The 17,238-nt window shown below is 41.9% G+C and overlaps 1 protein-coding gene across 15 annotated transcripts in view; it reads right to left on the bottom strand.

Moving 5' to 3' along the window:
- The window catches only part of MFAP3L (microfibril associated protein 3 like), a 42,681-nt gene that overhangs the window by 14,400 nt on the left and 11,043 nt on the right, over positions 1 to 17,238 (bottom strand). For 6 of the 15 annotated variants that reach the window (XM_070608124.1, XM_008524910.2, XM_070608137.1 and 3 more), the window contains exon 2: positions 4,610 to 5,038. In XM_070608124.1, coding sequence (XP_070464225.1) covers positions 4,610 to 4,907 — 298 coding nt within the window. In that variant the 5' untranslated portion in view covers positions 4,908 to 5,038. Of the gene's footprint in view, positions 1 to 2,925; positions 3,105 to 4,609; positions 5,039 to 5,656; positions 5,827 to 6,050; positions 6,152 to 7,037; positions 7,208 to 17,238 lie in introns of those variants that run through there. The other 9 variants (XM_008524909.2, XM_070608117.1, XM_008524912.2 and 6 more) reach the window with 9 other exon arrangements.

Genomic DNA, 17,238 nt, shown 5'->3' with positions numbered 1-17,238 from the left:
ATGCCCTGTATTATGAAACAGAGATTTAAGCACTTGGAATCTATGATTGTGACAATATAGGACGTTGGCAATATGACCAATAACAATGACAGCAGTTGCTGTTTCCTGACGGGTTGTGGCATGTTCCAGGTACTATACTAAGCATTTAATACACAAGAGTTTAAGACTCACAACCCCACCTCATAGTAAAAAAGGACTGTCTCTATTTTACAGATAGGAAAACTGTGGCTCAGAAAAGTCTAAGGAACTTACTCAAAGAAAGAATATTGTGGGAGTCTTCTGAATTTCCAAGAATATATTCATAATTACATACACTTTCTTTAATGCCCTTTTGACAAATTGATTTTTTTAATCTCAAATACTGAATGTCCTAAAAGAGGAATTCAGTACAGTATTTTTATAAGTTAATGCACTACTGCACGCTGATCTTAGAGGCAACGGATAAGTTACATGCAGTGCTGTGGGAACAGACGTCCCCCTAAGTATATGGATTAGGGAGGCGACGCACTACGGTCTTAGAACTTGGCTGCCACAGCTTGTTGTTGTCCCTTGCAGAAGTAATTAAGGGGCATTTCACAGTCTACTCAAAAAATTTGCAAAAGCAGAGTGATGAAAACAAGAGAGCAACGTAAACTAAATTTGCAAAAAAATCATAATAATGAATTCCACGAAGCTAGAGTAGTAGTTGTGACAATTGCGAACTTTGTGCAATTCAGCTCCGTTTACTCTGTGCATGTTTATGTTTAAAGAGAATTCTTAATTGTTTTCGGTGACAGGACGCTACAAGAGTTTGGAAAACAAATTCACAGAAAAGTCTAAAACCTAACTTTAAGGGAGAATTTCAAAGTTAATCACTAACAAGCCAGACGTGTTTACAAAGGCCTATACCGGCTGACTTTCTTGAAATGCTTGTTATTTATCATCTGATAAAAGGACTAATGTACATTCAAATGGTTTAAAGTCAGAGTAAGAAGCCACAGCAAATATACACTGGATAATAAGTACTTGAAATAACTGGGACTTTTTCATAATACTTTCTGGCAACTCTATATTTCTACTTACTTTTACCAAAAGGAAAATTGAAACAGTACATTTCACAGCCATTTGCGGCTATTCACGTTGTTTGAATTCTGAGTTATTTCTGTAATATGGTTGGTGGACCACCCCAAACATGTCCTTTGGTGAACTACCAAAAAAAGTCTTCCTCCAGAAATAGATTACACTTTAGCCTCTCCTGATCTTGTGGAATTGAAGTGACAAGAATCAGGGAAGCAAAGCGAAGGAGCTGCTGCTCCTGCCCCTGACAGGAAATAGGCCCATTCTTTCTAGGACCGGCGGGGCTGACATGAACAACAGCTGCCTCACTTTTTCAGCACAAACAAGAAATGAAATTGTTCCTTTCCAGGCTTATCACAAAGTGATTGGTAGTGTGCTCCCGGAGAAACTCCCCAGATGATTTTTGAATACATTTGTTTGTGTGTTCGTGCCATGTACACACATCACAGCACACATCCTAATGCCACTGAACTGTGACAGTGGTTACAACACCTTTTCCATCCAGGAAGTCTTCTCTCATTCACTCACTCTGGGGTAGATGCTTATCAAGTTTTTACCCACAGACACCTGAAGATGAGCAGATGCTGGTTGGGTGCAGAGGGAGAATAAACACCAGCTTGGCCGCTCTCTGTGTAATATCCTCTCCATTATACCTGGTTTCTCATCTGAATATATGAGGATTAATAATACCTAACTATCGTGCTTATTCTAAGGATTAGAAATAATATCTGTAACTTGCTACAGGGGCTTAATCAATGGTAGTGGTTGTTAATGAAAATTACCTTATTAGTTTGGTTTTAACAGTAGTCTACTGTATCTAGGTAATGCCGGATATTAGCATCATTTTTCATATTATATTCAGTCACCTCTTTGTTGGGTTATAAATGAAACACAGCTCCATTTATACTTCTAGCCTTTTAGCCTGAAAACTGAAATCTATGTCTGTGCTTATAATATGGGCATTTTCCCCATCAGAAATGAAGAGTTAAAGATTATGGGTCCTCGAATAGGCCATTCTAACACTAAAATTCTAATATTTTATGATGAGGAGTCTCATCTCTGCAATTTCCTATGTCTTGCTGGGCTGTTAGGTATAGTGTTTTGCACACTACCCTGTGTTACTTATGTGCTGAAATTACTATTATTATGCACGGCAATTACAAAAGCTGAGCTGGAACATCAAGTACCAGTATCACGAGTTCTTTTTGAAAATTTACAGTGCATCTTCCTTGAGAGATTTAAAAACAGCTAACTGATTTACCAGCAAGGCTGCTGGCTACACATATGAGAGTGCTGAGTTCTGATGGAGCAGTTCTCTGTGCCAAAGGCTTTCCACTGCCTACCACAGACCACCAGGGCACCCACAAAACCAAAGAAAACTCAGCCAAATGTGACTTCCATCTAGTCTAACTTCCCAATAAACAGATGAAGAAGGCAAGGTACAGAGCCTGCTTGCCAAGACTGAGTCAATAGTTACAAGGACTTTTTCAATTAAGACATCATGTGGGCTAGCCCCGGTGGCCTAGGAGTTAAGTTCAGTGCACTCTGCATCAGTGGCCCAAGTTGGGTTCCTAGGTGCAGATCTATACCATTCTGTTAGCGGCCATGCTGTGCTGGTGGCCCACATACTAAAAAATAGAGGAAGATTGGCATGGATGTTAGCTCAGGGCAAATCTTCCTCAGCAAAAAAAAACCCAACAAAACAAACCAGACAGACATCATGTGATCTCTTTGAAGCAGCAATGACAGTGCTCAAAATGCTGCGACTGAAACTCAGGCCCTGATACTATGCTGTTTCTACGGTTTTCTTCCTCTCTAGGACTCAGGGGTTCAGTGCCCCAGCCCCAACTCTTTAATACCCAGGATAACCTTTGCTTCAGGGTCCATGCGAAAGGTAGATTCAGGTCTAGAGTCCTTGTTCCCTTCAAATTCAGTCACCTTGATATTCCTTGCAGGGGCCCAGCCCTGTAGAAAGACCTAATGAATTACAGGAACCTGAGAGTGTCTATGTTCCCATGGTTACTGGCCCCCTTCACAAGTGTGATGTCACTTCCTTTTGACTTGTAGTCTGGGAGGAAGGAACTGTAGGAATGGAAACCAATTGTGGGCTAGTGGTGGTCGTGCCTCATCTTTCCACTGTCAGTAGTGAAGGTTCTAGTCACGGCCACTTAATAACATCAGGACCTTGGGAAAAAGTGAAAAAAAGAGGGATTTGGATTACCTTGTCTCTAAGGTCCCTTCTAATTTAAAAATTCTGGGGTCCCATGAGTTTACTTGGTAGGGGAAGGGTTCCACTCTACCAGGTTAAACAAATACACATATGATACATAATATATACTATTTTCATTAAAGGGCAGAAACTTTATTATGGTGTGCCTCCTTGAACGGCTAAATAAGAGCAATGTAAGTGGTAGTGCCCCAGTGAAATCCTACATCCCAGGTGGTTAGACTTCCAGCAGCCTTCACCAAGAGGAACACAGCTGTGAACCAGAAGTATGTAATTGCAAGAAAACTCCATTCACTCAGCTCCTAAGGAGACATAGGGCATTAGCTTCTATTGGTTTTCTCAGCAATTAAGATAAATGAGAGAAAGAGATTAAAAACGCAGGTTTTCTTGGAGCAGAAACTCTACTGGGGATTGCTCATTGGTTAAAGGGCTGTGGACGGGGAAGGGCAAGATGAATGAAAGAGTGACAGAAATTAATAAGCTGCTACTTCAGAACAATGGTCTTTTTACTCCCCTGCCCCCAATCCCCTATTCATCACACAGTAAATTCTTAGGAAAGTACATTAACTCCTTCAGGTCAATTGGATCAGGCTTGGGTTTTCAGACAATTACTTCTTACATCTAAAACAAGAAATGTACTGATTCCCAGTGACCCAGTCAATCCTCTCTCTGGCTGGAGTCTTTCCTGAAGTAAACTCAGGGCTCAGGTAGGTGACTCACACTTTTTGGCCAGAAACTCATTCATTAAAAACCAAGCATTCCCCCATTGCCACATGTTATTTCTTGCTAGTGCGTCCTCCCTCCCTCTTGGCCTCAGCTGCAACAGTCTATAAACTTCAGCCAGGTGTCCAGGAGCACAGAATGATCTCTAGTTGGTGGCTGAGAACTTAACACAGAGACTTCTTTTAAGAAGTGTGGTCTTTGAATCCACAGTCAATGAACTAAACTGGTATTTTAGGATAAACTGCTATATTGTTTATTCGAGTTAGTTCCATGAAACATGGCAAAACTTCCTTATAAATGGACTATATACTTAAGGAAAATCCATTTTATATTCATTCCTATAACATTTTGGATGCATTATATTACAAAATTCCAAGACATCTTCTGAAAGAATCTAATGTTTGCCCTTTGTCTTCTGAGTCAGAGTGGAAAGAATTGAATAATTACTGCTTTGAATCCTTAAGGATATATGTTTCTCTCTCTTGCCTTAGAAAAAGAAGACAAAATGAGATCTTTAAATGAAAAAGGCCAACCAACATTCAGGGTGCTGGCTCCAAGTCGGCGTTTATATTTTATGACATTCGACACAACTTTACAGCCTACCTCCTCCTCTCGCCTTCTCCTCCTCCTCTTCTTTCAGCAGCTTGCCAATGGAATTATACCACTTGAATTGTGGATCAGGGGTGCCATAGACACTACAATTAATCAAGGCACTGTTTCCTTCCTTGACTATGATATGGTCAGTTCTGGCAATGATTACAGGCACAGAGCCCAAGACCATGTCAGTGCCATTTAAAGTGCTGTTAGTCGCACTCTTAGCAGTTGCTAGAGTGGATGCTATGATTAAAAAGGGCACAGAAGGTAGAAAGCACACAGGCAGATGGCTCTTCAATCGCTCCATCTTCTTTGCTTGCTCTGTAAGGCAAGAGAGATGGTTTGCCAACGGAATCTTTTATCAGACAACTCGCTGTTCAGAGCAGGCCTTGGGACAAACCCGTCCTGGATCCACAGAGTTGGTTCTTGATTAAGAACCTGTCAAAAAGACACAAAACCATACACACATAAATACTAGCCTTCAGACTTTAAAAAACATTATTTATGAAATGTTAGAAACCCAGCTAAAATACAAACCTATGCAATTTTTAACCAAGACACAAATTCAGAAGACGTTCCAAATATTAAGTTACATTTTTCAAAGAAATCATAACAATATAATTTTGTTACTTTTGCTATCGAAACATATAGCTCTTAGTAGGAACAAATAAATATTTCTTATGTTAAAGTTGTATCACATTACTTCAGAGAGTTCAAAAACCAGTTCAGGCTTCTTTCATTTAGCATTACAAGCTCTCCTCCTACCCCATCGCCTGTCTTCCTCACGGATGACCTGAGTGTTCATCCGGCGTGTCTTAACCTCTTCTCTTCCAGTGAACACGACTTCCAGTCTATGCCAGTGCTCACGGTTTGGGCTCTGTCAGCATTTGAAAAGGGCTCCACCAGAATCAGTCCAGCTTTCTCCTAACACCCCATAATGGCTTCCAAGATACTCCTTCCACTCTTTCATGCAATTGTCCATGCTACTCTGAGCTTCACACCATCTAGCTCTCTCTGCTCCATGTAATTGCTATCTACTAACTCCTGCTCACTCACTCAATTCCTTGGTTTCCATCTTCACCAGCCTCCCAGAGGCTAGGGAACATCAGTATGTATGGGGTGATGTTATAGGCGTCTGCACTTCCATGTCCAAAGATCTAACCGTCACCTACACCTCTATCCTCCATTTCACCCACTAATCTGGATGGCCACATCCTGCCCTTTTTGTCTCTCTGAATTCTAAGTTCTGAAGTTCCAAGTAATTCTGAAGTTCTAAACAACCATCTTTAATGTACCCTATCATTCTTCTAGATCTCATACTCCTCTCACTGGACTTTCTAGTGCTTCAAGTTTTCTCAGTTTCTATTTTCCTCCCTATCCTCACCTGCATGCTCCATTTCTGTTTCAGTCTAGACCCAATCATGTAGACCACAATCCCCAAAATTCTTACCCCTAGTCCTTGGCCACCATTCCTCTGCCAGTATTGGAATCACAATTGTGATCAAGCCTATCGCTTGTCCTGGCTCCTACATCCAGGAGGCTGGAGCATGGCTGGAGAGAATCATACAGCCATGTAATTATTGCCAAAACAAAGGAACCACCTCCAAACCTAGCCAGACCCTTGGTGACATTTGGCAACCTGTTTATAGGTGCTTCATTGGTTCAGTATCCTCTTTTCACAATGCTTATACACACCTTTAGCTTTCACATCAAGCATCTTAGCCCAATGGTATTCCCATCTTTCTCAAAAGACACCTTTCTCCTACTAGGGCTTGCAGGCATGAATTCCACTTTCCCACCTTTTGGAAAGAATCCTGAATCTTATCCTAAATTCCTCCCCTGCCATTTACTCCTCAAACTACCACATTCTGTATTTTGCCTGCTCTTTATTGAAACAGCTCTCGCACACGTCACCAGTCACTCTTAGTTGCCAAGTTTTCAGTCTTGCTCTGTGGCAACTGCCACTATTAACTGTTCTTTGTCAAAACTCTCTCTGTCCATGGCTTCTACACTCTGCTCCTCCTAACTGCTCTCACTATTCTTTACTAATTCCTCTTCTTCTTCCCAGTCCTTAAAAGTTAGTTAACTCCTAGAGCTTCATCATTGGCCCTCTTTTCTCCTTTTACCCATAGCTCTTTCTAATGCTTCATTTTCATGCCTTTATTAGCACCTACAACCTAATAAGTCTCAAATGCATGTTCTCAGTCCTGACTCTTTCCTGAGTTTCAGACTGGTATTACCAAATGTCCACTGGACATCTCTACCAGGATATTCTGCAGGTAACTCAAAGTTAACATTCCCAAACCAAACTCATCTGCTAACCATCCTACATTTCCTGGATCCCTTACTCCAGTTCAGGGTAGCACCATCTATGCAGATATGCATGGGTATAATTCTCAGTTTGACTATTGCCCTCATCCCCTCAGAACATCAGTACCTATATGTTGTTGATTCCACCTCTTCAATGTTGCTTGGATCGTTCCATCCTTTCCATCTCCTCTGAGTGAGCCTCAGTTAAGGCCTCCCTCTCTTCTTACCGGAAGTGGTGTGGTACCCTTCTCCATGATCTGCCTGCCTTCCATCTTTCCCCAGTTCCCAGTCCAATCCCTATAATCATTTACAACACAAATTATATGGTGCCATTTCTTTACTTAGCAGCCTTCAATGTTTCTGCATTGTCTACATTCCAGAATCTGAATTCTTTACCCTTTTTATTCACTTAAAAAATAATTATTGAACATCTATTATTAGGAAGACATTATTCTAGGTCCTAGAGATAGAAGAGTAAACAAGACAGATCTTTCCTCTTATTTGGAGATTATATTCTCAAGGGGAAAAGCAGACAGTAAGTAAATACCATGTAAATAAGAATTTCAGCTAACGATGCATGCTTTGAAAAACACACCATGATGTGCTTGAGTGCTGAGTTAGGCAATCAGGGAGGAGTCTACTGAGGAGGAGGCCCAGATCACATGGGGCTTTGTAGGACAGGGTAAGGAATCTGGACTGTATCTAACGTTCACTGGAAAAGTTTAAGCCAGGGAGTGATAGGATATGATTTCTTTTTTAAAATCAACTTTACTGTGGTATAACTTACAAACAATAAGATGTGCCCATTTTAGGTGGTATATATTTTCATGGGTTTTGACAAATTTCTACACCCCTGGAACCACCACAATAAACAAGATATGGAATGTTTCCATCACCACCAAAAGTTCCCTTGTGCCCCTTCCCATTAGTAGCTTTTACACTGATTCACTCCAGTTCCTTTTGTGTACAGCAAGAGGTAAGGACTGCGGTGCATTTTTTCCCATATGGATATCCAGTTGTTTCAGCACTGTTTGTAGAAAACACTGTCCTTTCCCCAATGGATTATCTTGCCTTCTTGTCAAATACAATGAACTATATGAGTCTATTTCTAAACTTTTTATTCTGTTCCACTGATCTTTATGTCTATCCTTATGCCAGCACCATACTGACCATACTGTCTGCCTCATTTATCTTTGTATTTGCCGTGTCTAAACTTGTCCCTAACCCTTTAGATACTCAATGAATTGCTGAAGGAATCTCTCTCCAAAGGCAGACATTTGTATTCCAATTCTTTAGACAATGAAACTGAAGAGCTACCCTGGGGTAATAACTTAGTTGTAGACTATATATTTCCTCAGTGGCAAAGACGACAGTTTTCTTAGTGCCATAGACTTTCAAACTGCCCCCTGGACTTGACTGCTTTCCTGCCCAGGGAGGCCAACACGTTACTCCACCAACAGGAATCACTGGCTAAGGGAGATAGCATAGGCTGCAACCACATGACAGACACCGTGCTATGACTTTGTAAATGTTTCTCCTTACTCGGCTAAACTTGTGGTTTCTTTTAACAGAGAAGTTGTAAAGCTGATCTCTTCAATAGAGAATGGTTGTTAAGAGCACAGCCCCGGGTTTTAGACAGACTGGGCCAGGATCCTGGATCTCACCACCTTTATCACTGTGTGTTTCTGGCCAAGTACTTACCAAGTACAGGACAAGTATAAGGATTCGCGATCAAATATACATAACGTATTTACACACTGCTCAGTGTGATGTATAAGAATTATTAACATAAGATATAAAGTACCTTTTACTGAAATCATGCTTCTCTGGTTGATTTTAACTTAGATCATTTAAAAGCCATACCTTGTTTTTGGTTTTAAGACATTATTGATTGCCATCCCATCACCAGAAATAATTACAAATGATTTTCAGACTGGGTCCTTTTGCAGGGACTCAGGTCTGAAAATACACGAGCTGCTCCTCCAGGCAGACACTGGGCTCAGGGGCTGGGGTGTCTCATCTGACTCCCTGATGCCTACAGCAGAGCAGACACCTGACGAAATGGTTGGGAGAGAATCAGAGACAAGACAAAGTGGGACACAGGTTCTAATAAATATGTGTAATAAATATACTGTAACTTTTTTTTCACAATTAGAGAGACTGAAGCAAATAGAAGATACAACTGAGTTTTAAAATGCATAACTCGAGAGCTGTTTTCTAACAAAGGCGAGCCAAACTGGTTTCCCACTTTCAAACACATTGTGTTAGCAAGAATAAAGAGGAGGGAGGGGATACTGCTGTTGTCTTATATTCTAACAATGTCAGTAGGCGCTTTGAGCTAGAAACTTAGCAACTGTTCTGAAACTGTATCTAGTTCCCTTAGAGACCTTAAGATGTACAGAGGCAGAGATTTTCATTTTAATGCAGGACTGGCAGTTAGCAAACCCATTCTTCCCTTCCCCCATTCTCACTCCCATCCTTTCCCATTTCGAAAAGTTACTAAGGTACAGAAAACATAAGGTGTAATTTATAGGTTGCTTCAATCAAAGCGTTTTCACTCTAAAACACCGTGAACATTTATTTTTGAAAATGAATCATTGAACTGATTAACATTAATCAATTAATAGCTTTTAGTAAGAATTCACCACATCTCATATCATGCCCTTTCAGTTCAGATTTTTTAAAAAAGTATTTATTATGTGCTGGGTGCACTGCCAGGGGTTTGGGGTAGACTGGGAATGCCACAAAATCCATTTATAATCTAGTAGGGAAGAGAGAGACGGCTAATTTCCATATGTTCTGCAGGTGCTATGAGCTTAGGGTTCGGTAGATAGAAGGAGAACCAGCCGGTCTGGGTGACACTAGGAGATGTTTGTTGATTGCCTATCCAGCATCCATTCCCAATTCCACCTTTGGCTTCCCACGAGTCCCAGAGCTCAGAGACTCCAGTCCTTCTAAACTTCCCACAGCACTTGCAGCTTTTACCAAACTTTTTTTTTTTGAGAATGATTAGTCCTGAGCTAACATCCGTGCCCATCTTCCTCTACTTTATATGTGGGACACCTACCACAGCATGGCTTGCCAAGCGGTGCCATATCTGCACCTGGGATCGGGACCGGTGAACCCCCGGCTGCCGAAGCGGAACATGCGCACTTAACCGCTGCGCCACCGCGGCGGCCCACTAAATTTCTGACACTCCTCCCTGGCCTATGATCTTGCATTTTTCTCAGTTTTGTGTTGAGAAAACTTCTCAACTACAAAGAGAGCTCCATGATGCAGGAACTCTGGCATACAGTTCCGTAGAATTTCCTTAATGCTGGGCCCCCACAGCAATGCTTACACACTTGCTGTTAGGAGCCGTCCTCACGTGGACTCCAATGGCAATCGTTTAAGAATAAACTCACAGTGAGCTGCCGGAAGAACATAAAGACGTCGTGTCACTTTAGTCATTAGGGAAAAATTCTACCAATCTACTTTGCTCAGCTTGTCAGATTTTACCGAGAGCATCATGAAAAGTTCAGTTAATAACACTATAACATTGTGAAAGACATTTTAGCCCCTAAAGAATAAACCGCGAGTACTATAATCCAGCAGCTTAAAATGCAGTCCTTCAAAACAGAAGAACAAAGGCCACAGATTCCCAAACCAGGGTTTAACAAAAGCTACAATGGACAAATTGTTAAGCTTCATGTGTTTGCTCACGGCCTTCGGGAAAACGGTCATAGAATACTTTTTTTTCTATAAAGAAAGGGAAAATATTTAGCAAACATCAGCTGTCCTTTCTTTAACTTGATCCCTTCCCTAACTCCCAACAACTGCATTAAATGTTTAATAAAATGCCTTGTTGAGTGTTATCTTTTGTTTCTCCATCTATAATAAGACATGACTATGGACCACGTATTTCTGGAGATGGGAGGAAAAGAGCCTCCTGTTTAAGGGCATTTTGAACTAAATGAATATACATTATTGTTGTTTCTTGGCAGTGTTCACGCTGGCATTTTCCCATCAACTATGATGAATAATTTTAGAGTTACACAACTGGATTTTATAACAACATCTGCTGACAGCTACTACTATTTTCATTTGTGCATAAATGATGCCACAGGCACAAAGGCTGCCTTTCAGTATAAGCCACATTCTTGATAGGTTTCTACTCAGGAAGCAAGGAGGGGAAATCTTCACTTCACGTAAAATGGAGACAGGCACTGAAACACTCATTACATCATAAAGGCTAACTTCTCCAAACTGGTGGCCTGCTGTGGCCATTTTAGTTATGGATATATTTCTGCAACTTCCTCTCCCATATGTCATAATTAATGAAAAATATCCATACTAGTCTCTTTTTTAAAACAGTATTTTAAAATGATTTTCCTTTGCAATTTTCAAGAAAAAGTATAAGAACAAAATTCTCACTAGCCCATTCTTTCTCCCCTAACTTCTTTCAAAATCAACGTACACTGGTTTTTAGGGAGTCAAGGTAAGGCCTAAATATGGACTATGGGAATCCAAAGTCAAAGGCCCAGAAATCTGTGGAACAAGAATTTCCCATAGCAATTACTGCTGTCTAGAATCAAATCATTTAAGTGCTAAATCAGCTAAGTGTTATCTCGATGTCCAGTCATAATACAGAAAGAGATTTATGCTGTCCTTCTTTCTTCCCAATACATGTTCTGGGAATTCATGTATCAATTGTCTGGGATTCTTGATGCCTCTAATCACACAAAAGTAATTCCTGACTCAGATGGCAAATGGGATCATTACATGAAATTATGGAAGAGCATCGCTTTTAGGTTACTTTTAGAAGCATCCAGACATATCAATTCAAGTCAATACACATTAACGGAGAAATATCTCTGTGCCAAGCACAGAGGAGTGCCAAGGGTGAGGAGTACAAAGGTAAGACACAGTCTCTCTCATCCAAGCATCTAGCAGGGAGAGAGAGAAAAGTAAATCAACAATTAAAGACAGTGTGTAATTGCCCCATCAGAAAGGTGTCAAGGATCCTCTGTGATACAGGATAGGAGACCCAAGCAGTCTGGAAGGGCCAGGAAGAACTTTCTAGAAGAAGCGACCCTTAGTTTAATTATAAAGGAGTTCACCAGGTAGACCAGGGGAGAGACGCTGACTCCAAAAGAGGAAGAGCATATTCAAAGACATGGCGATTAGAGAGAACCTACCAAAATTGGGGAAATGTATGTAATTAGGCACCACTGGGTGGTGTGTAGAAGAAAGGAGGAGGAAGTAGGCTGGTCCAGATAATGAAGGGAATGGTATGGAATATTGAGGATGGGGTACACCCACAGGCTCTGGAAGTGGGAAGTGATACTTCCAGTTTTGTGTTTAGAAAGATCACCTTGCTCACAGTGTGACTGATGGTGGAGAGGTGGCTAGGAGCCTACTACAATATCCAGGAGGGAAAGAAAGAACAGGGGCCTGAACTAAAAGCAGTGGGGAAGGCAAGAAGTGGGCAGATCCAAAAGAGGTACAGGAATTAGAATGTAGAGGATTTAATGATTGACCATACAGCAGGCTAAAGTAACACCAGACCTGAGCAGTGGTGCCTCGGGTTATAGCGACAGTTCTCTGAGGAGAGGAGTGTCTCATTCGCCGAGAACCAGCACCTGGCACTGTGAGTGGAATACACATGAATACATGAATTAGGAATTTCAACTAACAACTCCCTTGGGCAGCACTGCCTTCTTGCTGCTGCACTTGAATAAAGGCCTGTCTGCTGGCAGTGGCAGAGCAGAATCCATGGTGGCCCCTGCCTGGTCCCCTCACCTCTTCTAGCTTCGCTCTCTCCTCTCTGCAACTCCTGGCTGATGGAAGGAGTTGTGATGACAAGCAGGAGCAGTGCCACTTAAATTTATGAATTGTCACAAGTTGAGAGCTCTATGGCAGCATGTCATGGAAAGAATTAGGCCTGTCTTATGAAAGCAGTCGGCCCCTAGAAGGATAAAGAGACCAAGGGAAGGTGACCTCATGGCATTCTTGGTACATCGTTTGTTTATTAACTATGTGGTATTAGGATAATTTCCAGCTACTTAAGGGGTAGAACGAAATACATATCCTGACTTGCTGGACTGCTGTGAATGATTACCAGATGAGCTCTTTCAGCTCACTGAACAATTTAGAAGGAACTAGAACAAAAAGTCTCATTCCTACTCTATCAACTACACTAATGCCGAGGCCTCTACAAAATTTTATGCTCTGTTACTTTTTTGATCCACAAAAGGCACATACTTTTCAAAAACTGATCTGTTTAAAATCACTGTTTTTCAAACCTAAAAATGAACTATAGGCCCAGAGATGCCATCTTTGTAATACTTTATTTTTGATGGTGTATAACATTAAGAAACCATTCTTGGATCTTCATTACATTTTTTCCATATGGTACGTTTTTCTGATTAAAACTAAGAATGATACAAAATAAAGCTCTCAGAAATATAATGATTCATAAAGGAGGAAGAGAAAAAGAATTATATTAAAGGCTTTCCTGTATAGATATAATGATTATCTAATTAGGCAAGATAAAAACAGATCTACCACACATATTGGTTCACAGAACTAGAATATCAGATCTGGAAAAACTTGGATGTCTTTCCACAAAGTTTTTTCTTCATATAACATGAGAAAGGGAGGCCCACAGAAGGTAAGTGATTGCCCAGTCATACAATTTAGTGGCTCAGAACCAGGATAAAAAGCTCAACGCCCAGATCGGGCCTGACATTATATGAAAATCTCTTGGTTCCATAAAGGCAATTTTTAAGTTGTTCCAGTAGTCTGAGACATGCAAAAAGGGTTATTCTAAGTGCAGGTCTATCTTTTAGAAGAGTTTATTGATGTTTTCGTGTGTATTTAATTTCTTCAAATTCTCATTCTAAACGAACAGTCTAAAATAGTTTTGGGCCCAATTAATGTAAAACCTTAATTGATCAGAGAGACATTTCCTCAGAAATCTGATGATCTAGGGAATAATCAAAATCTGGTAACTGAATACCAATGAGGTAGATGCTCTGGTGGATGGTGCCTTCATGATACCACGCCAATCCCCAAAACACACCATGATGCAGACAAAAGGGTTAGGATGCTGTCTTGGCATTTTTCTTTCATCTTTGACACCATCATTATCAGATTCCATATTGAACCTAAGGCTGGTTCAGAAGCTGTTTCTGTCTTTCTCTGCCTGTCTCCACCACTAGATATTTTTTCCAGCATCTCTCCTTTAAAAAATTATGTCCTTTCAAAACATTCTCCCTACTCATTTACAGGGTGTATATAGTGAGATTAAATTTTCATTCTAGTCCAATTAATTTATGTTACCTGCTAATCTACAGCACTACTTCTGCCAATTTTCAATGTGCCTTATTTTAATTTCATCTCAAACCCATTTCCAGAGAAGTTCCTGATGTATTTAGTATACAAGCTCCTATACTCAGAGTGAAGCCAGGCAGGAGCAGATGGATATGTGGAAGCCTGGACACATCAGTGAGTCAGAACTCTCCTCTGGCCAGAGGATCCCATGTATCGGGGAGGTGTTTTGTGAGGTGCTGACCCCTAGCTGCCTGCCTGCAAGTCCAGGTCGGCCGGCACTCTGCCTGGATGGAGGAGGCAAACACATGTGCCCTGTGCAGCCTGCAGAACACACTGGTCAATAAGTCAGAGGGCAATATTCTTAATTTCCTAAATAAGATTCATGGCTGGAAGCAATTGTGAATTTACATTTTCTTGCTGTTTCTGGCATACTTCGTCAACTCTTACGGCCTTGATAGTGAAAGGACCTTTCTCAATTCCCCCATCTGATCGTACTCAGATGGGTTCCCAACTGGCCATGTATAATGCCCCTGTCTGGAACTGGAGGGCAATTTTCCACAGAAACAATCTTATAAAGGTTGATCGATTATTTTGTGGTCAGACAGTCCACGATAAAACTACTTCATTATGAGTGTGAAGGACAGCATTAATGGTACTCAAGCAAGACACAGAGGAACATCTAAGAGGAATACATCCAGTATTCCAAGTGACAGCCAGTGTGAAGAGGAACTTGCTACAGGTCTCCTTGTAGCCAGGGAGCAGAGATCCTATTACAGCAAAGGTTCCTGGGATAAGAAATGGCATGGGCCCTGAGGTTAAGGTCAAGAACAAAAATTTTGGGGTGGAGTGTGAAGAGGAGACCCGTTTAGCATTTTAGCATTAAGTCCCACAAACTGGGAGTGAGGATACTAGCTCCTTTCCTCAGTTTTGCCATTTACTAGTAGGTGACCTCTGGGAGTCAGCTGATCCCTCTGAGCTGCAGACCCTTCCAAATCTGGCATGCTATGACCACAACAACCTGGGGTGTGATGGGGCAGACGAACGGAAGAAACGGTGAGGGGTAGAGAGAAGAGAGAAAGAGCAAGGAAGTTTTTCATGTACACATAAAGATCTCATTGCAGGAAATTCAACCAGGGTAAAGCACTGCGATCGCCAAGCCATTTGTGATATGGCAGATGGTCCAGGAACTGGCTTATGCACCATAAAGCACATGGTAACTTGTTCTCCATAGGGAATGCAACCTCTTTTGTGTTCCTTCCATCCTGGACAACACTATGAAGGAGAAAATTGACTCATGCTACCAAAGCCTTTGGACACCCCCATCCAAACCCTCCAGATACCCTCACTGCAGCGCAGAGGTGAGTCAGCTCAGATTCCTGTAGGGCTCCTGTAGAGCTGGGCAGGATGGGTCAGCGGGGAGGCTGCCAGGCAGGGATGCTCCTCAGGGCTACAGCTGCAGGCTTCTCCCCTCTCCTCAACCCTGCTCCAGGGGCAGCTCAGAGCAAGGACAGAGCCTCACTGCTCTCACCTTGCTACCTGGACTAAGAGCAGGTGATTACCTTAGTGCCTGTGGCCACACCACTGACCCAATCTTTCCTCTTCAGAACAAGCACCACTGGCTGGGTAAAGCTTTGCTGTACCACTGACAGGCTGACCAAGGCGCACCATCACCCCTGTTAAAATCTTCATTTCACTTGATTATTCATTACAGATTGGTCTGCTCTTGCAATTTGAGGGTATAATTTTTATCATTAACAAATTTCCACTATACAAAAATGTGCTTGGTGCTCAAATATCTGTTGACTGTCTAGGCACCAGGCATTCATTACTTATTGTTTTAAATGACTAGTAACAATCTGTGCATGGGGAAGCCTCAAAGGAAATTAAAATAAAGCAATTACGCTCTTCAGTTATTACAATGTATACTTCCAGGGGTTCCTCATTCAGGGGTAAAAGCCGGAGAATGCCTTCCCATGGCCTCTATGATTTCCGGCCCCTGGCTGCGTCGCAGTCTTCATTTCTGACCTCTCAACCCCTTGCCCACTCCCCACCAGACACCCTGGGCTCCGCTAATCCTGGAAGGTGCCAGGTACACTGGAACCCTTGCACTTACAATTCCATCTGTCTGGTACGAGTTCCTGGATACCTGCAAGGCTCACTCCCACGCTTCCTTTCTCTCAGGCCTCTGCTCAAATGTCACTGCATCAGCAAGGCCCTCTCTAGTCATCTTACATAAAATATGTGTCCCACGGCCCATCACTCTCTGTCCATCTTTACCCTGCCTTTTCCTTCACAGCATTAACTACCATGTCTATACACGTGTCTGCCCCTATCAAGCTGTGAGCTCCTGGAGGGCTGGGCCTCTGTAGACATTGTTCATTGCCATATCCCCCATGTCTGGAAACATGCTTCACTCAGAGCAAGCACTTGGATATCTGCCAGGTAAATTTATACTACTTCTACATCCTTTAATTTAGACAGGTTTCTAATTCACTGGGCATTTGCAAATTCCACCCATTTCTTAGAAGTCCTAGGTAAATATGTCTATTCTTTACCAAAACTAACTTTAAAATATTAAACAAGATTTCTTTGAGAGTGAGTCTTTAGAAATGCATCCTGAGGCCGGCCCCGTGGCTGAGCGGTTGAGTTCATGTGCTCTGCTCTGGCGGCCCAGGGTTTCTGCGGTTTGGATCCTGGGCGCAGCCATGGCACCACTCGTCAGGCCATGCTGAGGTGGTGTCCCACATAGCACAACCAGAGGCACTCACAACTAGAATATACAACTATGTACTGGGGGGCTTTGGGGAAAAGAAGAAGAAAAAAAAGAGAAGATTGGCAATGGATGTTAGCTCAGGTGCCCATCTTTATTAAAAAAAAAAAAAAGAAACGCATCCTTTCCATACAGTGAGCCCTGAGAGGCTCCGAATATGGCCCTGGGAGAAGAGGCTTTGGAAATCTGGTCTGTCAGAGGACTCGGGGCTGTTGGTGGAAATGAGTAAAGTTTATGGGGACTA

Source organism: Equus przewalskii, chromosome 2, assembly GCF_037783145.1.
Source record: "Equus przewalskii isolate Varuska chromosome 2, EquPr2, whole genome shotgun sequence".
NCBI lineage: Eukaryota > Metazoa > Chordata > Mammalia > Perissodactyla > Equidae > Equus > Equus przewalskii.
This window is presented reverse-complemented; position numbering and strand designations above follow the sequence as displayed.